The sequence below is a fragment of the Astyanax mexicanus genome, chromosome 19 (assembly GCF_023375975.1).
Source record: "Astyanax mexicanus isolate ESR-SI-001 chromosome 19, AstMex3_surface, whole genome shotgun sequence".
NCBI classification, from domain to species: Eukaryota; Metazoa; Chordata; class Actinopteri; order Characiformes; family Acestrorhamphidae; genus Astyanax; species Astyanax mexicanus.
This window is the reverse complement of record NC_064426.1, coordinates 4,903,946-4,931,318: the sequence shown is the minus strand read 5'-3', so window position 1 is coordinate 4,931,318 and position 27,373 is coordinate 4,903,946. Positions and strand designations below refer to the sequence as shown.

Sequence of the window (27,373 nt, the reverse complement as noted above, 5' to 3'; positions counted from 1 at the left end):
GGCAGTATATTCAGCATATATGTAGTAGAGGAGAAGTGCAGAGATGGGAGAGCAGGCTGTGAGTGATGCGAGAGTGGTTGTGACAGATATTGATTTTTATTAGAAGAGGAAATTCTGATAACCAGGAACACAGTAAAGCTCTTCTGTAATCTGAAATGCCTATTAGTACCTATTATCATCTGTATTATTAAGAATGTTTGGCTGTATTGCGATTGTATTTACTTGCTATAAAATATTACCTCAAATATATTTGTCATGTTTCTTGTTTTTTAATTATTTCATAAAGTCAAACCCCCTCCTCCCAAAAAAAAAAACTCTTTAGTCTGTTAAATTGCTGCAATAGAACAGAGCAGGTGGCGGCTGTCAGCCTTATCAAACCAACAGTTTTTTTTATATATATATATATAAATAAATAAATAAATAATAGGTGTTGATTTGTCACAATAAAATGTTTTTTTGTTGGATGTTGTTGATTAGAATGTGTTCAGAACTGGCTGTCCTGATCTCCAGGCTGTCGAGCTCGCATTGTGCTTGGTTGAACAAGTTATTTTTAGGTGTCGTTTTCTGTCTTCAAACTTATTCTAACAAATAGGAAAGCTCACAGCCTGTGAAGGACGGCGCACAGTTCCTCCTCCACCACCACTGCTGGCTCTGATTTCAACACACACTTTTCTTTTGACTGGCGCCTCCTGAGCAGGACTTACATAACTCACTCTCTTTAATTTCGCTCTTTGAAACGTACCAAGCCTGGAACTCTCTCTTCATCACGATCTCATTGAAAATAGCCTTCGCTAGCCTGCGTTTGAGCTGTGGAATATTGTGAGGTAAAATAGGTAAAATAAGGTCCAGTCAGTGTGCAGAGTTTTCAGACTCCTACTTCTAGACTTTTACTTAACTGGTAAAATCTGCTTTTAGCTACAGAGCATCAGCGAGCTGGCATTCACATTTTAAACGCTTAGTAAACATTTATATTTAGTATATTTGGGTGAGTAAAGCACTTCCATTTATTTAAAGTAAGTGTTATTTTCCATTATTTTTTTAACAGCATGGTTAGCAGCATCACGTAGCGCTAGTAAACGCCGCCCGACAGCGCTACACTGAGGAACCCTGAGTGTTCTGGTAACCCAGAGCGCTATAAGCTATCGGTTTGTCCCACATAGCTTGTTCAATGTACAATATTTAATATACAACCCAATATATGGTGAAAGAACTAGCTAATGCTAATGCTGCTGCACCCAGCCTTAATGCTGTAGAAACTTCACTGAAAACTCACCCTTATAAAGCTGTACTTTAGCGGAGTGACTTTACTGCTCCTTTACTATACCTGACTGGTAGAATTCAAACATAAGTAACACTGTCGATAATTTAAAGGAAAATTAAAGGATTTTAAATGTGCCTTATTTGTATTATTCTAGTTATTTATCTCTTTTATTCATTTCATTGCTTCACAGTTTAGCTTGTCCTCCTATGCTTTTATTCTGAATTATTTTATTTCTTCTTAATTATTATTATTATTTTTTTTAAGAAATTGTTTTTCTAATGCTCTTATTTAATTTTGATTGTTTTGTTTATGAAGTTCCTTATTTTGGCCTTATGATTAGCAAGTGATACACTGATTGATTATTATTATTTTTTTCATATTGAACACATGTGGATTTTTTTGTACTTAACAAAAAATGAGCTGAACCTCCACAGTCACCGGACCTGAACCCAATCCAGATCCAGGTTTGGGGTGCGCTGGAGCACAGAGTGAAGAAGACAAAGGGGCAACAAGTGCTAATAAACACCTCTGGGAACTCCTTCCTTCCTTCAAGACTGTTGGAAAAACATTTCCATTTCAGGTGGCCACCTCTTGAAGCTCATTGAGAGAATGATGCCAAGAGTGTGCAAAGCAGTAATCAGAGCAAAGGGTGGCTATTTTGAAGAAACTAGAATATAAAAAAAATGTATTTCACCTTTTTTTTGTTAAGTACATAAAACTCCACATGTGTTCATTCATAGTTTTGATGCTTCAGTGAGAATCTATAATGTAAATAGTCATGGAAATAAAGAAAACGCATTGAAAAAGAGAAGGTGTGTCCTTTTTTTGAACCTGTACTGTATATAATAAATAATAATTGGTCAGGCAGACTCTTCCTCCTGTGGTCTCAGCAGAGCAGAGCTATGTGGGCATATCAATATCAGATTCATGCCTGGAGGACTGAGGTGCAGATGTGAAGGGAAATGAAATGGTCAGATCTGACCCACAGTTACCCAGAAAGGCTGAGGGGGAGACGGTGCCGTTGCTGCGAGACACCATCACACTAATGCCGGTTTCCACGAAGGGAACGGAGAAATCGATGACCTCCGAGCGCTCCTCATTGATCGTCAGCGAGCCCACGGCCATGACGGCTTTCTTATACACCACCTGCAGCAGGAGACAAAGACGTCTAGACAAAGATCTCCCAACTTTACACACCAAACACCTGCTCGCACACACACACACACGCTTAAACACACTCGCACACAATCAAACACAGACAGGGGGACAGTCGCATACCTCATTTACTTTCATTTTGTGGCCGAGCGGAGCCTAGGCCCCACCACTTTAGTCCGGGCTGAAACAAATCAAATAAACGGCGAATCCTTTCGCCACTTCCACAACTGATTTTTATCAGGCGCCGTCTGTCACAAAATTACTTCCAGCAGACAGAGATTTATGGATTCTCATTCTCAAGCTGCTGAGGACTCTGAGGCCATTTTTAAAAAACAAAAACATGAGTTACTCCGTCAAAACCTTCATTCAGCCTTTGATATAGAGGTGAAGAGGAGTTCTACAATTCTATAGAATTTTATAGATCTCCTACACTACAAAAGGAGCTATAATGCTGAAAAAACGAAATAAAAATATATATTTTATATATAACAGCGCTACACTGAGGAACCCTAATGCTGCTGCACCTAGCCTTACTGCTGGAGAAACTCACCCTTTTAAAACTGTAGTTATAGAGTGATTTTACTGCTCCTTTACTATACCTGACTGGTAGAATTCATACAAAAGTTACACTGTCGATAATTTAAAGGAAAATTAAAGGATTTTAAGTGTGCCTTTTAGTGTGGAAAATACAGTACCTGTTTTACTTTTAGCTTTTTAGCTTTTTATTTCATTTATTTTGTCCTTTTATTTATTAAGTTACTCCGTCAAAACCTTCATTCAGCCTTTGATGTAGAGGTGAAGAGGAGTTCTACAATTCTATAGAATTTTATAGACCTTCTACACTACAAAAGGAGCTATAATGCTGAGAAAACGAATTAAAAATATATATTTTTTAACACCGTGGTTAGCAGCAGCAAGTAGCACTAGTAAACACCGCCCGACAGCGCTACACTGAGGAACCCCAGGCACTGAGGTGTTCTGGTAACCCAGGGCGCTATCAGCTAGCGGATTGTTCCATATAGCTTGTTCAACGTACAATATTTAATACACAACCCAATATACAGCAAAAGAGCCAGCGATGCGATTAGCGGCTATTGCTAATGCTGCTGCACCTAGCCTTACTACTAGATTTTAAGTGTGCCTTTTAGTGTGAAAATACAGTACCTGTTTTACTTTTAGCTTTTTAGCTTTTTATTTAATTTATTTTGTCCTTTTATTTATTAAGTTACTCCGTCAAAACCTTCATTCAGCCTTTGATGTAGAGGTGAAGAGGAGTTCTACAATTCTATAGAATTTTATAGACCTCCTACACTACAAAAGGAGCTATTGCTCTGAGAAAATGAATTAAAAATACCGTACCAAGCCCCAATTAGCCCGCATTCATTGTTAACTTTATTAGCACTCATGAAGCATTGATTTAAAACATCCATTAAAGTTGTAATTTTAGCATTTAACGCCAGAACCATCTTATCATCGAAAAAAATCTAATTTATCGAAACTGTTTTTTTTTTTGTGTTTATTTGACCTTTTGACCTAGTATCAAAAAAAAACCCTTTAATACAAGTGTGTACATATATGTAAATAAGTTTGTATCATACTTTTTAAATTCGAAAAATGAATAAAAATAATACAGAAACAAATAAATATTGTCCAGTTTAGAAATATGCATTCATCTTTATGTTGCATACATTGTGCAGAAGGTTCCTTATTTTCTTGCTCATTTATTTACAACTTTTTAATTCAATTTATTAAACAGTGCCCCGTATATATTTATATATGCATATATAATTATATATTATAATTAGATATTTGGCCCATTCATCTATACAGGATTGTTTTAATCCAGGCATATTGGAGGGTTTTCGAGCAAGAATGGCCTGATTAAGATCATCCACAGCATCTTAATCAGACTTTGACTAGGCCACAAACTTTGGGTCATTGTCCTGCTGCAGAACCCAAGTGAAGCCTGAACTTAAGGTCAAAAACTGATGGGTGGATATTTTCCTTCAAGATTTTCTGGTAAAGAGCAATATTCATCCGAAAAATCTGACAAAAAAACTACATTTTGACAGTATGACAAAAAAAGCCAAATCTAAAGAAATCTGTAAGGGGTAAATATGTTATTTTATATGATACTGTATATCGTTGTAATGATTTCATTTTATCTGATGTTGTGGAGATCTCAAAAACTCAAATGTTTCAAAATTTATTTGGCTTTAACCTGCCGAACTCTAGATTTTCCTGGAGCCCCACAGGGTTCTATGTTAGGGCCTATAAAGCTGATCTTAATTATGATATTATTACAGTTCTCAATTCACCTGTTCTGATCTGCAAGCATAATTTTGAACCGGCTCGCCACGTTTCCACCAACAACAGTAGGTTCCGGGAACCAGGGACATTTGTTTGCAGCAGGAACCAAAGAATACTAGGTTATTCAGCGCGAACCGTGACGACATCGGTGGGCGTGTCTATTTTGTACAGGAGCACCACCGCTGTGCAGCGCCCTCTGTTGATGCATAGTGTAATGTTTTGACGGTTCCACTAAAACTGGTGGAAACGCGGGCTGGTTCTTCTCTTCTTATAAGCCTGATAGGAACTGGTCCAAGAACCAGAGTTCTTTTGGTGGAAAAGCTCTAAGAATGAAGAACTAAAGTGTGTGAAGGAGTTAAACTGAGTTTTTCATTTCTTCATTTTTTTCCGTTATTTCTCCTACCATCTCTAAAGTGCTGCATGTTGCTGAAGACTTGGCAACGATTTGGAGGGTTGGTTGACCGTTATCTCAAATTATTTGAAATCCTAAAAAGGGGCTGCAGAGTAAAAAAAGTTAAGAACCTCTGAGCAAAACCATCAATCTCAAACAAAGAACTCAAAACCCTACCCTGCACTGCTTAAGAGTTGAGCTGGTCAACCAGTATAACCAGCTTCTAGAGCTTTGTGTCGTCCGACTTCATGTAAACGACTCACGTAAACCCCTCTTACCTCTCCCACCATGCCGTTCCACACGTTGTTGATCTTTTTTCCGTGTTTTCCGTTGGTCACCAGGTAAAGATCGTAGGTGAACTTGACGTTCCTGGCGATTTTCTTCAGGATGTCGATGCAGAAGCCCTTGCAGCACTTTTTAATGTACGTTCCTCCACCCTCAGTGGTGTTGCTGTGGAAGAGAGAGAAGATAAATTAGTGCCAATTCAATCATTAAGTAGAGGATAGAGAGGATCATAGTGATAGTGATGCATGGATACCCTTAACAAAGTACCATAACTCAACAATAAACAGAATAAAGATTACAATAACATTTCTGTTGCCTTAATAAATGAGCTGCTGGTGTATCCTTACAGCGTGAACATGCAGGTCATTATCATACCCTCTACTGATGCAAAAAAAAAAAGCACCACGCTGTTAAGATATGAATGCGCCAAAGTCAGAGCTCACCTGGCTCTTAAAGGGAATGACAAGTGACTCACTGATTGATTTATTTCACATTGCACTCAAAATTTACCACACCCATGATTAATTAAGAGAATTAGTACATGCCTTTTGGGTATTTTTTGGGTCCTTGAAATACCAAAGACAAACCGACTTGCTCTAAACCAAGTTGCAACACAACTAAACATTCTTATAATGTTCTTCCTCTGTGAGCTGGGTAAGTACCCACATTCCGCCATATTGGTTTATCAATTGTTCTGCAAATCAAAGAGCAAAATCCTGATTTCGTAACATTATAAAATGACCAGCCTGACCAATCAGAGAACAGCCAGGTCTTTGGAAGGTTTGGACAAATCATTCAAGCTCTAGTTCGGAGTACAATAGCTTTTTCTGCAGCTGATAAAAGAACCCCTTTCACTTCCATTCATGCAAATCATGAGCAGAGTGCCGGCTTGGACGGCTTCCTGCTAAGCAGGTCAAGTTAAAAGCTGTGCCAATCACTTTCAGCTCTCTTCATAGCCATTAAGCTCGGCTCCTGCGACGAACGCTGCCGCGCTGCATTCATACCGCTTACAGCTTGTTGCATCAACACCCCCAACACATATCCATATATACGCTGTACGCTGAGTCAAGGGTGATATGCATTTACGGAATTCTCAATGAATAATACGCAACAGCAGGAGACGGTATGACTAAAACATGCTTTTTTTTTTGGACGCCAGCCTCGCGCTCGTGCCAGCCGAGAGCTGGGATTAGCCTAGAGTAGGTACAGTACGTTAAGGCTTGACTAAGAACGCGTTCCACCGCTGGCACTGGAAAAATCTCTTAATTATGATGAATAGATGGGTTTTCCCTGGAGGAACTCTCGCAGGGGCCATCAGGAGACCGGGGGAAAAACGCAGCAGAAAATCGGAGGCGTCTGGAGATTTCTGGAGCTTCACGAGGAGACCGCAGTGCAATATGGGCAGTTAATTGCAGTGAGACTCTTGCATCCTTATGAATGAGGAGTAACTCTTTCTATAAGTTCCATTTATGCGACAATTGAAATCTTTTTTTATTAAGAGGAAGAAAAAGGAGAAAGAGAAATAGGGCCTCCCTGAATCTCTTGAATGTTGACTTGGCAAGCAGTAGAGCTGGACGATATATTGATATTTTATCGTATCCTGATACATTTTGTTTATTGTATCGACAACAACTGCCACCAATGCATTTCTAACTGCCACCTATGCATTTCTAACTGCCACCAATGCATTTCAACTGCCACCAATGCATTTCAACTGCCACCTATGCATTTCTAACTGCCACCAATGCATTTCTAACTGCCACCAATGCATTTCAACTGCCACCAATGCATTTCTAACTGCCACCTATGCATTTCTAACTGCCACCAATGCATTTCTAACTGCCACCAATGCATTAAAAACTGCCACCAATGCATTTTTAATTGCCACCTATGCATTTCCAATTGCCACCAATGCATTTAAAACGGCAACCAATGCATTTCCCACTGTAACCCATGCATTTCTAACTGCCACCAATGCATTTCCAACTGACATCAATGAATTTTCAACTGACAACTATGCATTTCCGACGTCACCAATGCATGTATAACTGCCACCAATGCATTTACAACTGCCACCTATGCATTTTCAATTGCCACCTATGCATTTTTTATTGCCACCTATGCATTTCTAACTGCCACCAATGCATTAAAAACTGCCACCTATGCATTTTCAATTGCCACCTATGCATTTCCAATTGCCACCAATGCATTTAAAACGGCCACCAATGCATTTCCCACTATAACCCATGCATTTCTAACTGCCACCAATGCATTTCCAACTCCACCAATGCATTTAATACTGCCACCAATGCATTTCCAACTGACATCAATGAATTTTCAACTGACAACTATGCATTTCCGATGTCACCAATGCATGTATAACTGCCACCAATGCATTTACAACTGCCACCTATGCATTTTCAATTGCCACCTATGCATTTACAGCTTCCACCTATGCATTTTCAATTGCCACCTATGCATTTTTAATTGCCACCTATGCATTTCTAACTGCCACCAATGCATTAAAAACTGCCACCTATGCATTTTCAATTGCCACCTATGCATTTCCAATTGCCACCAGTGCATTTAAAACGGCCACCAATGCATTTCCCACTATAACCCATGCATTTCTAACTGCCACCAATGCATTTCCAACTCCACCAATGCATTTAATAGTGCCACCAATGCATTTCCAACTGACATCAATGAATTTTCAACTGACAACTATGCATTTCCGACGTCACCAATGCATGTATAACTGCCACCAATGCATTTACAACTGCCACCTATGCATTTTCAATTGCCACCTATGCATTCACAGCTTCCACCTATGCATTTCCAATTGCCACCAATGCATTTAAAACGGCCACCAATGCATTTCCCACTGTAACCCATGCATTTAATACTGCCACCAATGCATTTCCAACTGACATCAATGAATTTTCAACTGACAACTATGCATTTCCGACGTCACCAATGCATGTATAACTGCCACCAATGCATTTTCAACTTCCACCTATGCATTTTCAATTGCCACCTATGCATTTCTAACTGCCACCAATGTAATTCCAACTGCCACCAACACATTTCCAACTGCCATCAATGCATTTCCAACTGCCACCAATTGGAACTCATAGGAAATCACAGAATCCTGGACGCCTATGCTGACCAGCATTACACTAGGAGTGATGAGCGAAGAGACTGCCACCTACCCAACCAGGCAAAGCATGGCCAGCTGTGTTCTCTCTCACTCTGGCTGCTGATGCCAAAGCACCTGACTCATAATTCATATTCTTATAAGAATTAGTAAGCCGTGGCCCGAAGTGACCTTAGCCTCAGCAGTAAGTTTGACATTAATTGTAAGGTGACCCGATGCAGCCCACCTTCCCGTCGGCAGCTGGCCGCAGAGCCGGAGAAGTAGCCGAGCATGTTGACAAAAGTATGCTTTGGTGGAAACTGACAGGGCTGAAAACAGGACATCGCTGCATCAGTAATCAAGCTGCCATCTGCGAGCGCTGGGTGTGCCGAGGAGTTCACACACCGCACACTTAAACTAGCACAACCACCTGGGAGCCTCATTTAACTTTTAGATAGAAGCTAATTAAGAACGGGCTCTTTACATCCTTTTATGGATCAAACTCAGGGAAGCGCACACTCACTCACACTCACAAACACACACTCACCCAGCTCTTACAAACCGTCTACACAACCTCAGCCAGTTCCCACGGGCTCTAACCACACCCCCTCTCACCACCTGCCGTTAATGCCCACAACACTTCTACTTCTTCGGCACATCCAAGTTAACTTCCAGATAAAGACTGAGGAGGAAGCTTACAAAAAAAGTCCTTGTTGGTCTGCTTTTGTTGGAGTAACTGTCTCTACTGGTCAGAAATGAGTTTCTACTTGATTTTGAAGCACTATTGTGAAGAGCACTACTGTGTATTCTGGGACACAGTGCAAAAAACCAATGAGAATGAGTGCATACTTCCACTGAGATTGACCACTACCTCCAAAGAAATTATGATTATCATTGGTTCTTCCACTGAGATTGACCACTACCTCCAAGGAAATTATGATTATCATTGGTTCTTCCATTGAGATTGACCACTAGCCCAGTTGGAAATTAAATTTTCAATGTTTTTTTCACTAACACTGACCACTTCCGCACACAATATTGAGATTATCTTTGGTTCTTCCACCAATGATAATCCACCCCCCCCCCCACTCTTCTCAAAAGTTCCAGAAAACACAGTTTCACTGCTCCAAAGCTCAATGCTCAGTAATTGACTATGTCAATAACTAATTCTAATTCAACTATTTCTGATTGAGATTGACCATCCCCCAGGTAATATGAAGATTATGATTGGTTCCTGCATTTAGATTGACCACTACCCTAGTTGGAATTAAAATTATAACTGGTTCTTCCACTAAAATTGACAAATCTTAGACAAATCCCCCAGATGATATTAGGATTATCATTGGTTCGATTACTGAATTTGACTATACCCAGGATACTGTCAAGATTCTCACTGGTTTTTCCACTGAGATTGACCATTTCCCCAGTTGGAATTTAAATGATCAATGTTTTTTCACTAACACTGATCACTTCCACAGATTTAATTATGATTATAATTGGTTCTTCCACTGAGATTGATCACTACCTCCAAAGAAATTAAGATTATCATTGGTTCTTTCACTGAGATTGATCAATAACCCAGTTGGAATTTAAATTATCAATGTTTTTTTTCACTAACAATGACCACTTGCGCAGATAATATTGGGATTATCATTGGTTCTTCCACTGAGATTGACCACTCCCCCAAATAAAATTAAGATTATCATTGGTTCTTCCACTGAGATTGACCACTAACCCAGTTGGAATTTTAATTATCAATGTTTTTTTTGTTTTTTCAACACTGACCACATCCGCAGATAATATTGGGATTTTTATTAGTTCTTCCATCATTGATAATCAATGACAAAGAAATTATTAGGATTGGTTTGCCCATTTAAATGAAATATGCTCAACAAACTATTAACATTATCATTTGCTCTACCTCTGATGTTAACCATTTCCCAGATTTCCAATTTCCCCTAATTTAATCACCTGTTCTTTTACTAAGATTAAACGCCATTATATGAAATTAAGATTATTATTGAAATTAAGATTAAATTAAGATTATTATTGAATCTTCCACTAAAATTGACCACCTGAAACTGGGATTATCATTGGTTACAGTCGGATGGTTTGAGATTGTGTTTCAGCACTGTATGCAGTACAGTATTAGGATGTTTTATTTTCCCCACAAAACAACTAACCTTTATATTAAAGCTGTGATTAAAGTGGTCAGTTTCTCTCTCTCTCTCTCTCTCTCTCTCTCTCTCTCTCGCTCTCTCTCTCTCAGTAAGAAAGAAAAGATCAGCAGCAGCAGAAAGAGCTGCTATAATTCATCTTAACGGGAGCTGAACCCTCAAACACGTGTAGTCATTATCCCACCGCTACCGAGAAAACCAGCAGAGCAATTCTTTAACAGGCACATTCAGACCACACAAACGGGGTTTATACCTCATAACCATCCTCCCTCTGTCTTCACACTCACACTCACACTCTCACACACACTCACACACACCACACACTCACACGTTCACCCGGCTCAGCAAAATCCAGTTTAAAATCAATCTCTTCCCCCACTACAGCAGCAGCAGCAGTGATGACGCACTCGCCGAATTCCCCCGACTCACTCTCTCACTCTCTCACTCTCTCACTCGCTTTACCCAAACTCCTCTCTTCAATAACACACTCTATATTACACACACTGAGAGAGAATAAAAGAGAGAGAATAAAAGAGAGAAAGAGACAATAAAAAGAGAATAAAGCTAGAAAAACAACATGAAATATAAGACTGAACAAAAGAAAGTTTGAGAGAGAAAGAGACTGTGAAAGAAAGAAAGAAAGAAAGAAAGAAAGAAGACACTGAGAAAACAGAGTAATGTAAATAAAAGAAGGAAGGAAAAAATTAAGGAAGGAAGGAAGGAAGGAACAAAGGAAAAAATTAGATTGTGAGAGAAAGAAAGCAAATGAAAGATTTGAGACTGAGAGAATAAAAAGAAACAGATAAAGAAAGACACTGAGAAAGAAAGAATAAAAGAAAAATGTAAACGAAGGAAGGAAGGAAGGAAGGAAGGAAGGAAGGAAGGAAGGAAATGAGATTGGGAGAGAAAGAAAACAAATTAATAGAAAAAGAAAGAAAGAAGCTGAGAAAGAAAGAAAGAAAGAAAGAAGAAAAAACACACTGCAAATTAAAAAGAAAGAAAAAACAAAAGAAAATGAGTGAAGGAAGGAAGGAAAGAAGGAAGAAAGGAAAACATTATGAAAGAAATGAGATTGAGAGAGCTAGCGTAAAAACACACAAAGAAAGAAAGAAAGAAAGAAAGAATGGTGGTTGTGGTTGCCAAATAGCGTTTAAAAGATTAGCATGTTTAAATTTTAATATTACACATATTTCCTAATTATTAATCCTGTTCAACACAAATGACCAAGTTCTGTTTCTGTTCTGTTCTTTTAGAGACGTGTTGTTCAGATGGAGGTTATTATTATACTGAATTTAAACATGTTTGCAAATGATGAGTTTTACCCAACATTAACGTTTTATAAAACCTCTATAAGCTCAATCACAGAAACCCTGAGTCTCTCTGACTGATATTCCCTGAGATTAGAGGAACTGAGGTGTGAGCTCAGATTTATCAGAGTGGTTCTCTGGACAGGTCTGTAGGATTTCAGAGATAACATCACATTTCTAAATGACCACGACAGGAATAAGAGAAATAAAGGAAAGAATGTGATTGAGAGAAAAGTAGAGAGAGAGAAAGAAAGACACAGATCAAGATTGAGAGCGTTAAAGAGAGAAAGAAGAAAGAGAAGAGGGGATGTGAGGGGTCTGGTGACGGGTGGCGTGCGGTCGCTGGTCCCTGCAGTGGTGATTATAATCAGTTACCGGAGCTGATGAAGACACAGTGTCGGGCCGGCCGCTCCTGCGCTCAGTTACTCTCAGTGAGTGAGTTAGCCTAGCGCTGCGAGCTACACACCCGGCCTCTGATATTACATACTATATTACACCAGAGTGCTCTGCCGTACGCAGTAAACTCACCACTGTAAAGCTAATAAAAACGACAGCCAGCAGTGTGTGTGTGTGTGTGTGTGTGTGTTTCAAAAACTTCTTCATGACTCCTCTGAGGCTCAATTCCACAACTTCTAGACCTTTTTAATAACTTTAAACTAAATGTGAAGTGAGTATAAAACTTTTTGTGTACGTGCACGCCAGCACCATGTGTCTACTGGCACTTTTCTTCAATGCATGTCGCCGTGTCGGATCTCTCGGTTTGCCATGTGTGGGCGTGGGATGTTTTAAAAATAAAGAAAAGCAACGAATGTAACCAATCATAAGTTTTATATTTTACTTTTTTAGTAAACCCATATTCCGCCATTTTTAGCTTCTCTTCTGTGTTTAAAAGGCGCCTGTTCAAGTCTCTGTTTAAGTCTCATCTGTGTGTGGCTCCACAGCTTGCTGTTCCCTGATTGGCTGGACGCAGCGCGGCGGCAGAATTCATTTGAATAAAGTTGAGCTCTGCTGAACTTTTTCGCTGGAGGTCGAGGCTGCGTTCAACGCAACCCAGCATGCACCGCGGCATGTGGCAGGTCTCTCCATTGAAATGAATGGGATGCATTGGGCACGCATCGTAAGGGATATAGGGGTAGGTTAGGGGAAGCGATAGGGCTTGTTAACCCTTCATATGGAGATTTTTCAGATCCACATTTCAAACGATGAGGGTTTAAGAACCACGGGTACGATGGCACTGACACATGTGACCAAAGACACCCACAAATGTAAATATTTTCCTTGTTTAAAGTGACGATTGAGAGAGAAAGAGATTGTGAAAGAAAGAAAGAAAGAAAGAAAGAAAGAAAGAAAGAAAGAAAGAAAGAAAGAAAGAAAGAAAGAAAGAAACTGAGATAACAGAATGATGGAAATAAGAGAAGGAAGGAATAAAGGAAGGAAGGAGGGAGGGAAGGAAGGAAGGAAGGAAGGAAGAAATGTGATTGAGAGAGGAAGAAAACAAGGACGGAGGGAAGGACGGAAGGAAGGTAGGAAGGAAGGAAGGAAGGAAGGAAGAAATGTGATTGAGAGAGGAAGAAAAGAAGGAAGGAAGGAAAAAATAGACTGAGAGGGAAAGAAAGCAAATGAAAAGAAAAAAGACTGAGAAAAAAGAAAGAAACTAAGAGAGAAAGAAAGAAATTGAGAAAAAAAAGAAAAACTGAATGACAAATGAGGTAAGGAAGAAAGGAAGGAAGCAAAAAGGGAAGATAATAAGAAATCATGTAATTGAGAGAGGAAGAAAAAAAGGTTGGAAGAAGGGAAGGAAGGAAGGAAGGAAGGAAGGAAGGAAGGAAGGAAGGAAGGAAGGAAGGAAAAAATAGATTGAAAAGGAAAGAAAGCAAATGAAAAGAAAAAAGACTGAGAGTGTGAAGGTTCAATTAGCAGCAGGGTAAGAGCACAGTTTTGCTCTAAATAGTGCAATGCTCACTATAACATTATGGGTGACATACCAGAGTTCAAAAGAGGACAAATTGTTGGTGCACGTCTTGCTGGAGCATCTGTGACCAAGACAGCAAGTCTTTGTGATGCATCAAGAGCCACGGTATCCAGGGTAATGTCAGCATACCACCAAGAAGGACCAACCACATCCAACAGGATTAACTGTGGACGCTGTAAGAGGAAGCTGTCTGAAGGGATGTTCGTGTGCTAACCCGGATTGTATCCAAAAACCATAAAACCACGGCTGATCAAATCACGCAGAATTCAATGTGCACCTCAACTCTCCTGTTTCCACCAGAACTGTCCATCACCACAATAAATAATTGTGTTCTAAAACCAGGTGTTTCAGTTTCATTGTCCAACCCCTGCATATTAAAACTATGTCTTCATGAGGGAGAGTCAACAGTAATCGTTTTTTCAGCGTCTTAAAGGGGTTTCTTCACGCTGTAAAGCTCCAGCTCATCCCAATTCACCATCTCAGTCGATCAGGTTTAGATCAGGGGATTGTGGAGGACAAGCACTTTTTTATGTTTACTACATATCTCCATATATGTCGCTTAATTGTATTTAATATTAGTCTGCAATGTAAAGAAAACATTGGATGAGACGGTGTGTCCAAACGTTTGATTCCTACTGGAGTGGAGACCAATGCTCCCTAAATACTGTAAGTACTGTAACATTTTAACATTTAATTAATTGTCTGTATTTGAGTAAAGTAAAGTGATAAAAAAAATAGTACTGGCTAATGCTATAATGCTACAACATGCTCACATAAACAGAATGACAGCTCAAGAAAAAGTGGTTGGCAGTTTTAGTGTGGTGGCACCTTGCGGGGCACCTTCAGCTCAGGCTCCAGTTCATATACATGTTTCCATATGTGTGTCCCTTAATAGTTGTATGTATGTATTGAAATAACGAAAAAAAGACATTGAATGATATGGTGTGTCCAACCTTTTGACTGGCACTGTTTTTACAATATATATATATATATATATATATATATATATATATATATATGTATATACACACCAATCTAGAATAACATTATGACCACCTCCTTGTTTCTACAGTCACTTTTCATATATATCATATAGTACACTTTGTAGTTCTATAATAATTACAGACTGTAGTTCTGTATCTGTTTGTCTTGATACTTTATTATTATCCTCCTTTCTTTTACCCTGTTCTTCAATATTCAGGACCTCACAGGAGAGAAAACCACCACATAGCAGCTACTATTATTATTATTATTATTATTATTATTATTATTATTATTATTATTATTATTATTATTATTATTATTTGGGTGGTGGGTCTGTATTATTCTCAGCACTGCAGTGATTAGCACTGATTAGCATGGTGTTGGTGTGTGAGGTGTATGTTAGTAATGAGCAGTGAGTGGATCAGATACAGCAGCAGTGCTGCTGGAGTTTTTAAACACTGTGTTTATTCATCTCTCACTGTCCTCCACTCTATTATTACACACTCCTACCTACAGCTGAAACACTTGTAGATAAAGTATTACTTTAGTATAAAGTCAGAGACAGAAGATCTGAATCTGCTGCTGCACAGTTCAACGAGTTAATCATCCTCTATTTCTTTATTGGGATGCTGCCCACAATCCAACTTCTATTTCTGAGTTGTAGAATTATTTCTATAATGTGAAAGGGAGAGGCAGAAAGGCCATGTTTCTCTTAGGAAATGCTTCATTTCTGTAGCTGTTTTAGTGCATCAGTGCATCAGTGAAATCTTCCTCCTCCTCCTCCTCCTCCTCCTCCTCCAAATGCTCAGGATGGATGCTTGAGTGGGAATTGTGCCGTTGGAGGAAAGCAATGTAGAGCACTGGCCTGTTTGCAAGTGGACATGTGTGGCAAACTCAGCGATACACGTGTATTTATATATATATGTGTGTGTGTGTGTATTTGTGTGTGTGTGCAGCTAGAGGTTGCTACAATGATCCTACGAGATCATATATTTTTCGCCCTATTTAGCAGTGCGTAAAAATCCCATCTCCGCCCCCTGAGCTTTGCCTCTCTGGCCCTGGGCCGTTATTCAGGGCAACAGCTATAATCACACATCCACAGCTTATACTGTTCATTATACGCTGTACTGTAGTTTATGCAAATGTGTAGCATGCATCCATATATACTGTACATTTACATAACAGTAAATAAATATTTTTATACCTATAAAAAAACAGCTGACTGGTGATATTTACCTTCAGAGCCTAATTTAAGTGATTTTCTCACTGATGGGTCTGATGTAAAACTGTAGATCAGGGGTGTCCAAACTACGGCCTGCGGGCCATTTGCGGCCCGTTTCCTTTTTTGGAGCGGCCCGCGAGGTATTTTAGAAATAGAATGAAAGTTGGCCCGCTGTTAAGCAGGTTTTTATAATGTGAGACTCCAAGTTTGAACTAGGTGTCAGAAACGGGCCAAAGAGTCTAAAAGAGGAGAGGGTGTGCATTTCTAGCGCAGAAAAACGGGCCAAAGAGTCTAAAAGCGGAGAGGGTGTGCATTTCTAGCGCAGAAAAACGGGCCAAAGAGTCTAAAAGCGGAGAGAGTGTGCATTTCTAGCGCAGAAAAACGGGGCAAAGAGTCTAAAAGCGGAGAGAGTGTGCATTTCTAGCGCAGAAAAACGGGCCAAAGAGTCTAAAAGAGGAGAGGGTGCGCATTTCTAGCGCAGAAAAACGGGGCAAAGAGTCTAAAAGCGGAGAGGGTGCGCATTTCTAGTGCAAAATTCGGGCCAGAGAGTCTAAAAGCAGAGAGGGTGCGCATTTCTAGCGCAGAAAAACGGGGCAAAGAGTCTAAAAGCAGAGAGGGTGCGCATTTCTAGCGCAGAAAAACGGGGCAAAGAGTCTAAAAGCGGAGAGAGTGTGCATTTCTAGCGCAGAAAAACGGGCCAAAGAGTCTAAAAGTGGAGAGAGTGTGCATTTCTAGCGCAGAAAAACGGGCCAAAGAGTCTAAAAGCGGAGAGAGTGTGCATTTCTAGCGCAGAAAAACGGGCCAAAGAGTCTAAAAGCGGAGAGGGTGCGCATTTCTAGCGCAGAAAAACGGGGCAAAGAGTCTAAAAGCGGAGAGGGTGCGCATTTCTAGCGCAGAAAAACGGGGCAAAGAGTCTAAAAGCGGAGAGAGTGTGCATTTCTAGCGCAGAAAAACGGGGCAAAGAGTCTAAAAGCGGAGAGAGTGTGCATTTCTAGCGCAGAAAAACGGGGCAAAGAGTCTAAAAGCGGAGAGAGTGCGCATTTCTAGCGCAGAAAAACGGGCCAAAGAGTCTAAAAGCGGAGAGGGTGCGCATTTCTAGCGCAGAAAAACGGGCCAAAGAGTCTAAAAGTTGCCGTAATTAAGGAGTTTAATATTAAGAGACATCATGAAATTAAACATCAATTTGAAAAATCTTAGTTTACACAACACTGTCAAATAAAGATAGTAAGTCAAGTAAAATGGAAAAAAAGTATTATTTAAAGTGGTATATTTCATTATTTGTTTTATTATAGAGTCTTTGGCCCGTGACTTCAAATATATTTTGGCCCCAACAAAAAAAGTTTTGGACACCCATGCTGTAGATGCTGTAATTCTGCTGTTTTTTTATTGTTTTCTATTCCAAGTAGTGAACAAAATCTCTAAAACATCATTTTGAGCAATATGTAAGTTAGCACTTTCCTCCATTATGTAGCGATAAAAACACTGCTGACCCACGATTTTTGGCATATTAGTGTATACTTCTGCTACATACTGTAAGCTATGGTATGAGCCTGGTAGCTCCAATGCAAACCTAACACCATCTAAACCTGCTCTATCTGACTGTATACACTGTATGTTAATGTGAAAAATAATATTAAAGAAATTACATTGTTTGTCCAAACTATTAATATAAAAAATCAGTTTAATATAAGGCCCCGAATAAATGACTTGTTTTCGGGCCCCAGCATCATTAAAGCACAGTTCACAGAGAGGTCATAAACAAGGCTATAACCTGTAGGTGTGATTATATATGTAAAAGCAGCGCTTTAATTTTTCTCGCACTGCCAGTAAACCTGTGGACCAGCGCCGGAGTTGCTGAACGCAGCAGTGCTGTAGCTGAGAGGCTCTGAGGTACTGAGGAGGATCCTGCATGCTTCTAAAAGCTCCTTAACGAGGGCCCCTCCTGTCACTGAGCCCCCCACACCCAACCACACACACCCCCAACCACACACACACCTCCCCTAAATCCACCACAGAACAGGGATGAGTAAAAACACTTAGTCAGGGCTTTTTTTAGGGCTGCTCCTCCACTTACAAATTAAGAATAGTTCATAGAGTTGTGGAGTTAACACACTTTTAAATGGACGTCCCCACTGACACCAGACCTAACGGGGGTCTACAAAACCCAGCGGTGCTCAGAACATAGAACATTGCTGTGTGGATTTGATTGCATTCTCTAAAAAGATCATTAGAGAGGTATTTTAATGATGTTTGATGACTCATCCCCAATGAGCTCAACCCCAAAGTACTGGATGGTACTGGATGGATGGATGGATGGATGGATGGATGAATAAATGGATGGATGGATAAATAGAACCCTAAAATACTGCAACCGTCCACCTAGAGGACAGCATTGGGCAGTAAAAGCTAGATTAGAGTGTATATTATTTAATAGTACAAAGATGAGAATGAATTAAAAAAAGTCTTTCTTCTAGTAGTTAAAATCATTGCTGCAAGGCTTTTAATGCAGTCAAAAAATATGTGTGTGGTCTGTTACCTCCAAGGTACTGAATGATACTGGATGGTACCAGATGGATGGATAGATGGAGGTTCCCTGGTGAATCATAAAGCCTACTCCTGAATTATACATTCAATTATTTAATATTGTATTACTATAAAAATCTTTCTTCTAGTCTTTAAAACCATTGCTGCAAGGAATTTATTGTATTCACCGAAAAGGTCATTAGTGCAGTCTGTTAATTGCAAGGTACTAGATGGTACTGGATCTTACCGGATACATCGATGGATGTATGGATGGATGGATGGATGGATGGGTGGATAAAAGTAAGGAAGGAAGGATGGAGGGATAGATAGCTGTTAAAACCATTGCTGCAATAATTTTGTTAAAGTATTCTGTTAACTCCAAGATACTAGACGGTAATGGATGAATGGATGGATGCATGGATGGGTGGATGGGTGGATGGATAAATGAAATGAATGGATCAGTTGATGGATGGATGGATGGACAAAGGATGGATGGATAAAGTAATAAACGGATCAGTGGATGTATGGATAAATGAATGGATGGATGGATGGATGGATGGATGGATGGATGGATGGATGGATAAATGAATGGATAAAGAGTTAGATGGATGGGCAAAGAGAGAGTTGGGTGGGTAAATGGATGGATGGATGGATGTTTAGATGAATAGATGGAGGGAGATATATAACCCAGATACACGGTTAGATGGTTAAATGGTTGTTGAAACCATTACTGCAGGGACTTGATTGCATTTACCCAAAGACCATTAGTGAGGTCTGTTAATGATGTTTGATGATTAGTTCTGAATTAAAGATGCTACCCTAGCTCAACCCTAATGGATGGATGGTATTGCATGGATGGATGGATGGATGGATGGGTGGGTGGATGGATGGATGGATGGATGGATACATATTGTAGATAGATGGGTCACTATGGGCTGGTTCCTTGGAGAGGAATTAAACATAGTCCTGCTAAAAGGTTTAACGGTTGTGGTCTTAAAAGTTACTCTAGGCAATGCTAGGCTAACCTCACGTAACCAAAAAGGTATGGTTGGATGGTCCATTCTGAACCAAAATAATAGAACAGGGTTATAACATTCTCTGTTAGCCGGGTTACTATTTATATGCTAATAAATGGAAGTCAGTAGCTTGTATAAAGTGAATTGTGGTGAAATGTGAGATTTTTACTAAACTTTTTACTAAACTGTATCACTGTCAGGCCAGAGACTGATTGATTGACAGATTGCTATGAGTGTAGAGGGTAACAGACTGAATCAGAGAGAGAGATAGAGAGACAGAGAGAGAGAGAGAGAGAGAGAGAGAGAGAGAGAGACAGCAGGACACTCACTCTTTGATGTGTTTCCTGCAGGGGACGGAGTTGCGCATGCAGGTTCCCGTCAGGCGCTCCACGTCCTCCACGATGACGAAGGGCTTCTCCTCCAGAGTGACGATGGTCAGGTGATTATCGTCCGTCTCGGCGTCTCCGAACGAGTTGAAGCGAGGCCAGACCGGATACTTCAGAGTCAGGCTGCGGTTCTCCCACTTCCCCATCTGAACACACATCAAAATAAACCAGAAAAAAACAGGGTTAACCCTTTGAATCCCAGCCTATTTTGGTGTGTTTTTTTTTCTCTGCTTTTCTCAGTTCCCTTTTTACTTGTTATAACACACTTATGCTAGGAGACAGCCACACGTCCAAAAATGGAATATACAGACTTCAAATCAATTCACACAAGAGTTTTTATTTCATTTAAATGAATGAAGTTCAACTTATATAGCGCCTTTCTAGAAACCCAAAGACGCTTTACAATTTGGCTATTTTTTTTTATCAACTTTTTATTTGTTATACAAACATTATCAATAACAAGGGTAGGGAAAGGGGAGCAGACAACCACATACAGTAAATTTAACACAGACACTCTAAAAATCCAAGATGAAAGTACTACTAAAGAGCCATCAAATAAGAAAATGTGAAACAAATAACTCAAAGAGCTACACAATCCTGGATAGACTCATAAAAATTCTCCCGGTTACTAACTGTAGAAAACTTTGCTTTGTTAATTTTAGCTGTTAAATGTTCCATTCTAACTATATTTTGTAAGCTAGAGATCCAAAAATTCATAACTAAAAGCTGAGGAGAAATCCAAAGTTGCAGGATCGTTTCCTTGGTGGCTGTAAAACCTGCAAATAGCATCTTTCTTTTTATTAAAGATAGCTGAAGGTCTGAATCATCATTTAGAAGACATAACTGTGGCGTAAGTGGTATGCTTAAATCAAGTTATTCAGATAGTATGCCTACCGTAAGAATCCATACATCCGCTACATTTGGACATTCACAAAACATGTGAATGAATGTCCCAGGTGCTGACTTGCACAATTTGGCTATTTTACACACAAGCACATTATTACACATCAACACTCATCCATACACCGGTGAAAAGCGGCAGCCAATAGCGCACAGCGTACTCTCAACCGGAAACTACCGTTCACCTGGAGAACTGCATCAGACAGTAATAATTAGATTAGAGTGTATATTAGTTAAAAGTACAAAGATTTTGATGATATATAATTACATGACCAATTTGGGCCAATATGTCCAATATTTCTACCTAATGATTAGATAATTTAGTATCAGCTGCTTATAATGAAAAAGTAAAGCATGGAAATATGAAGGCAAGCCTATTCTAGAGGCGCATTTCACAATAGATTCCTAAAAACCACTTCAGTTTAGCTGTTTTTCACAATGCATGGATTATGCTGGTGAGTTTACGCATTCCTGAGTAATTAAGCTGTATAAACAATGCACAATATTTGCCGCAATTTGCTTCAATGGGGTTCTAAGGGTTAACAAAGGTTAAGAAGTTTACTGGTATACTGAGTTTACTGAGCCCAGGAAATACCAATTATTTAAGACATAATGCTCCTTTAAAACTGAAAACAGAAATAAATAACAATAATAGGACATCTGCTCTATCTATTGTCTGTATACTTTTCTCTCTTTATCTCTCACTCTCTCTCTCTATCTCTCTCTCTCTTTCGATCTCCAGGGAGTGAAACGACACTTGAGAGCACACACTGACACACCAAAACCACACAGCCAATGGCAACACATCCATCCATCCATCTCTCTCTCTCTCTCTCTCTCTCTCTCTCTCTCTCTCCCACACTCTCCCTCTCTTTCTCTCTCTCACACAATCTATCACAGCCGGACCTGTGGCATGCGGCGTGCCACTGCAACAAACACACACCATTCATCAGCAGAAACAGACACACACACAAAGCATCCAACATCCAACAGCCTCGTAATCCACAGCTCCCACTGAGTCTACAGCACAGATCAGAATACAGATTATACACGAACCAATCAGAATACTCCTCACATTACCGGACACACCTTCTTATTGCGATGTTTTTTCCTACACTGTAAATGATTGTAAATGAGTAGTGAAGTGATCCAGACTATGAAGGAACACATAAGGAATCATGTAGTAACTTAACCCTTGTGTGGTGTTCGGGTCTGTGGGACCCGTTTTCATTTTTCATCAAATGATACTGAAAAAAAAAAAAAAAAAAATTCTAACTCAAACTCATTGGCATTGACTCATTTTTTGTGAAAACACATTTTCGATAAACACACACACATTTATATTACATACAGTATGTTTGGCCAAGGGCTAATACACATTGCTTCATTTGTAAATTTGAAACTAAACAAATTTTCTACTCATATCTTGAGTTTAATTCATTTTCTTTTACATTTTATTAAAAAACTAATAAAAAAAAGAGTAGCACTTTTTGAAAGAAATGTAACATAAGAAAGGTAAAGGGCAAATATTAACCATGTAAGCTGTTTATATTGCTCACAATTTAGGTGAAGCGAGCATGTGTAAAGCATTTTAATGTAAAATTGCTTAATTTTGCTGAATTAAATACAATTAACAAAGTAAACGAGTAACAAAAATACGAACACCACACAAGGGTTAAAAGTGTTCAACAATCCAAAAAAATACTCTGTGAAGAAGCATTTAGATGCTCTTATCTGGGGTTAAGCTGCTAATTTGTAGTTTCTGAGGCTGGTAACTCTGATGAATTTATCCTGTACAACAGAGGAAACTCTTGCTCTTCCTTTCCTGGGGCGCTCCTGATGAGAGCCAGTTTCATCATAACGTTTTTGATGGTCTTTGTGGTGACTTGAGGACTTGAGAATACTTTTAAAGCTGTTTCATTTCTTTCATTTCTTATTCTTTACTTAGTTGAGTAGTTCTTGCTTCTCATAATCTGGATTAGAACATTACTCAAATATTCACTACATTTCCTACATAGTAAATTAATACTGAAGTGATTCAGACTATAAAGGAACACATAAGGAATCATTTACTCACTTAAAAGTGTTAACTTGCAGTTTTTGAGGCTGGTAACTCTGATCAACTTATCCTGTGCAACAAAGATAACTGTTGCTCTTCCTTTCCTGGGGCGGTCCTGATGAGTGCCAGTTCCATCATAAAGTTTTTGATGGTTTGCGCGAAGACTGCACTCGAGAATACTTTCGAAGTTCTTTGAATTGTTTGGATTGATTGACCTTCATTTCTTACTAAAATAGAGCTATTATTCACTGTATACCTGTAACTCTACCTCTTCACTACTTTACTTTAACTGATGCTCTCAAACACTTTATTATTAAGAGGCAAAAAATTCAAGTAATTAACTCTTGATGAGTTCAGCAGCACAGCTGTTAACTGAAAGCCTGGAAAACTAGGTGACTCTACCTCATAAAACTGACTGAGAAAATCCAGCAGAGATGTGCAAAACTGTCTCTATCTAAGCAAGAGGATTTATATATGTGAATAATACAATATATTTTAAACATATTCATACATTTTCCCCATAGTTTGGATGACTTTAGTATTAATCTACAGTGCACAGTATTTAACTCCATTCATATCGTCAGCCCTAGTGTGTGTGTATCTGTATGTTAGTGTGCATGTCTGTAATGTGTGTGTGTGTGTGTGTGTGTGTGTATCTCCATGGCAGCTCATCAGTGCCCAGTGGCCTGTGAGTACAGATATGGGCTAAAGTCACCTAACCTCAGCTCTGTGGTCTGTGGAGAGCGATACCCAGCGCGAGTGTGTGTGTGTGTGTGTGTGTGTGTGTGTGTGTGTGGTCTGAGTGGAATGGTTCCTAACTCGTGTCAGTGGATATTTGGGTTAGTGCTGGTAATCCTGTCAGCTTCACATGCAGCTCCAATAGATAGATGATAATATTAATTATGTACTGATAATTTAATTTAAGAAAAATGCAACTGTATAAACATTTCAAACATATGTTAAATGGAAGCAGAAAAAAAAAAAAACGTTTAAAGGTGAGCTGTCAACTGTGCACCATGCAGCGTATTAGTGTGTCTTTGCTATCGTAATGTCGGGAAAAGTACACTTTTGCATGGCTTGCAAAGGCATAACTCTCTTAAATAATCAAGGCTGTGTTCTGGGTGTAAAGTGAAATAAACCAATCAGTGTGTCACTTGCCATTCCCTTTAAGAGCCAGGTGCGCTCTGACTTTGACGGATTGCTATTTTAAAAGTGCAGCACATCATCTGTGTTTTCCTTTGCCAAAATAGTAATAGCCATCATGCCCATCAGCGTGGTATTGCTATTTAAATGACGCAGGTGGAAGGCATGAAAATAGACTGTTGGTGGGGTGACGCACCTTGCACAGGGCATCTGGGTAAATGCTGATATGGTACCAAGAAGCCAATACTGATTTAATGGGACCAAACATTCTAAAAATCTATCAATTTACTTTTACTTCTGATTTTGATTTTAATCCTAAATCCATGTAATTTTGTTATACTGTGCTTAAATAACATGTATGATATTCTACACTTTTTAGAGCGCCCCCTAAAGAGTCCATTCTGTCACTTGAATAGAAACTATCTGGTTAATCATTCTCATTAAAGCTAGTACCATAGATATAAACAATGGGCAAAGCCTTGTTGAAGGTTCTTGTTGGATACACTATGTTTTTTTTCCCCCATAGTTTTCTGTTTACACCAACAATGAAAGCCAAGCACTGCAATCATTACACCCACTACTTAGATTTACATAGACATTTGTGATGGAAGTGCTTTAGTCACCCAAATAAATGGTTTTAAGGAGAGAAATCTGTGTGTAGATTACCAACATGGCGACACCATTGTTCCTTACTGTTGTCACCTAAAATCTGCCTTATAATCTTGTGTGCCTTATGTAAAAAAAATACAATAAATAAAAAATAGACCATAAATTAGACATTCATTGACAGTGAACCTTATAATATTGCTTATAATGCGCCTCATAGTCCAAAAAATAGGGTACACATGCTTCTGCAATGGACGTAGGCCACCCAGCTAGAGGTGTGCCGTATGATTGTAAATGACAGGCTGTCAGGGAAAAAACACTGTCAATAATTCAGTACAGGTGGGGTTGGAGTGGTTTAAGAGTTGCTGTAAGACCCCCCCCCCCCCCACCTCCCCCTCCACTCCACACCTCCACCCTTGTGACTCCACCCCCCCACCACCTCTTAACACATAGTGCGGGAACATATGGAGCACAACAAAGCAGCTAAACTCAACTGCAGCATCAATTCTTAATGGAACAGCATTCAGAAACCTTTCTCTCTCTCTTTTTCTCTTCCTCTCTCTATCTTATTCTCTCTCTCTCTCTCTCTCTCTGTCTTTCTCTCTCTTCCTTTTCTCCTTTTTACTTGGGAGCATTCAAGCATTCCAGCTGACTTTACATAAAAAAAGTGTAGCTCTGCTGCCCTTGAAAACTTCACGGCTACTGTGAAGTATACACACACACACACACACACACTCTCTCTCTCTCACACACACACACACACACAGACACACACACGAACACACGAACGCACACATCACACATCACCTCTAATGTCTCAAACCATTAGGAGGCTGCAATTCCAAACCACTGTACTGAAAACCTTGATAGGTATTCTTTTATTTATTTAATTATTTATTTATTTACTGAACACCCCCCCCAACACCCCCGTCAAACAGCCCCGCCGCACCCGGCCGACTACAGTCACGCACGTGTTAGGAGCCTCAGCGGCTTCCCAGTAGCACATTTCTATTGGATTAGATTTACCTTAATGCAGTCGCTGCCTGGAATCCGTTCCAGCCGAGCTTACGCTGAAATGCCAAATGTCACGGGACTGGAACTTACGGAGCGTATCGTGTCCCATGACTTTTGCCACATCCCGTGAAAGCTACGAAATGCTGCACAATGAAAAAAATGACGAGTAAAATTTACTTTAAAAAAGTTTAGCCGCTTTCAGCATTTGCTTTTTTTTAAGTAAATTTAATTTAAGAAACTTTAACTCGGTTTTAAGACTTAAATGTTACATAGACTTCAGTCAATCCTTTCTTTTTATTTTATTTTTTAACTTTACTTAATTTAGTTTTGCTAAAATCAATCCTTTCTTTTAGTAAACTTTACTTAATTTCTGCAAACAATATTCCCTAATTACAATAATTCCTGAAATTCTTAAAATGTAAATATTTTTAGTTAAAACACACTTTTAAATATTTACATAATCTCAAAGATTTATTTTGCAAAAATGTCTTAACACATGGATGGCACATCTATATATACAACAATTAGTTCCGTCCTCACAATCTGATTGGTTGAGAAGTTGAGAAAGGTTCTAACTCCTTCTCACACTCAATCTGTATCACTCCGCGGACATAAAGCAGAGTAATGGTATATACATACAAGAGATGATTTTTGTATCATTGCTTCCAGCAGCAGCAGCAGCATTAGCTTATCACAAGCTAGCACCCAGCCTTGCCATGCTCACCCACAGCGCTGGCTCGTCTTTTGTGAAAAAAAAAAAAAAAAAAGAAACTCCATCAGTCACCTTAACCGCAGTCTGACAGCCGGAACAGTAACCAGCCAGGCTAGGCTAGACTAAGCTAACCTAATGCTAAGCTAAAGCAAGCCACGCTAACCTAACCACAGTCCAGCTGAAGCAGCTAGCTAACAAACAACACCCACCTTTCACTAGATCCATGGAGCAGTAGAGAAGAGTTTCTTTGTTATATTAATCCCCATTCTTGACTTCAAGCTAACGTTTGAACCCTACGCTGTTTTGTAGCTACAGTCCTGTTACAGTTCAGTTGTTGTGGAACTACTTTTTGGCAGAAGGCACAGTCCGTATTAAAGCATATTCATTATCAATTTTTTGGGGGTCTTTTATAATTTCTTTTTTTCATTTTGTAAAAAAAAAATGTTGTATTAAAGCAATAGAACACTCAAAGTCATGTGTTTTCGTGAATAACACACTTCCTCTTGTGTTGTATTGCTTAAAGCAGCACTAGGTAGGATTTCCTTGATTTTTGATTTTTCTAAAGTAGTAAAATTACAGCTTAAAACTCACTGCAGCGCTGCACTGAGGTGTAACAGGAGGAATAGCGGTGCTCTCGTGTCTGTGCCGGAGCTCCTCTGAGCTCAAACCAGACTCTGTAAGTTTTCCGAGGCGGCCGCGACCAACGCTCGCGAGAACTGCGACCTGCTTTCCGACCTTTAGTTCTAACAGTTCTACAAGGACTACTGGTTCATTCTTTACAAACTAACATACAGACACTCTGGCAGAAGCTGGA

General features: G+C 39.4%; 1 protein-coding gene and 1 long non-coding RNA gene across 3 annotated transcripts in view; one reads left to right on the top strand and one right to left on the bottom strand.

Annotated features, from left to right (window-relative positions):
• grin2aa (glutamate receptor, ionotropic, N-methyl D-aspartate 2A, a) overlaps positions 1-27,373 on the bottom strand; it is a 255,009-nt gene that overhangs the window by 35,576 nt on the left and 192,060 nt on the right. Inside the window, exons 5-7 of the mRNA XM_022675956.2 lie at positions 20,069-20,271; positions 5,396-5,567; positions 2,254-2,407 (exon numbers count right to left, since the gene is read on the bottom strand). Coding sequence (XP_022531677.1) covers positions 2,254-2,407; positions 5,396-5,567; positions 20,069-20,271 — 529 coding nt within the window. The remainder of the gene's footprint in view (positions 1-2,253; positions 2,408-5,395; positions 5,568-20,068; positions 20,272-27,373) is intronic.
• Positions 1-27,373, top strand: part of LOC125784385 (uncharacterized) — a 247,625-nt gene that overhangs the window by 52,105 nt on the left and 168,147 nt on the right. The window lies entirely within an intron of this gene.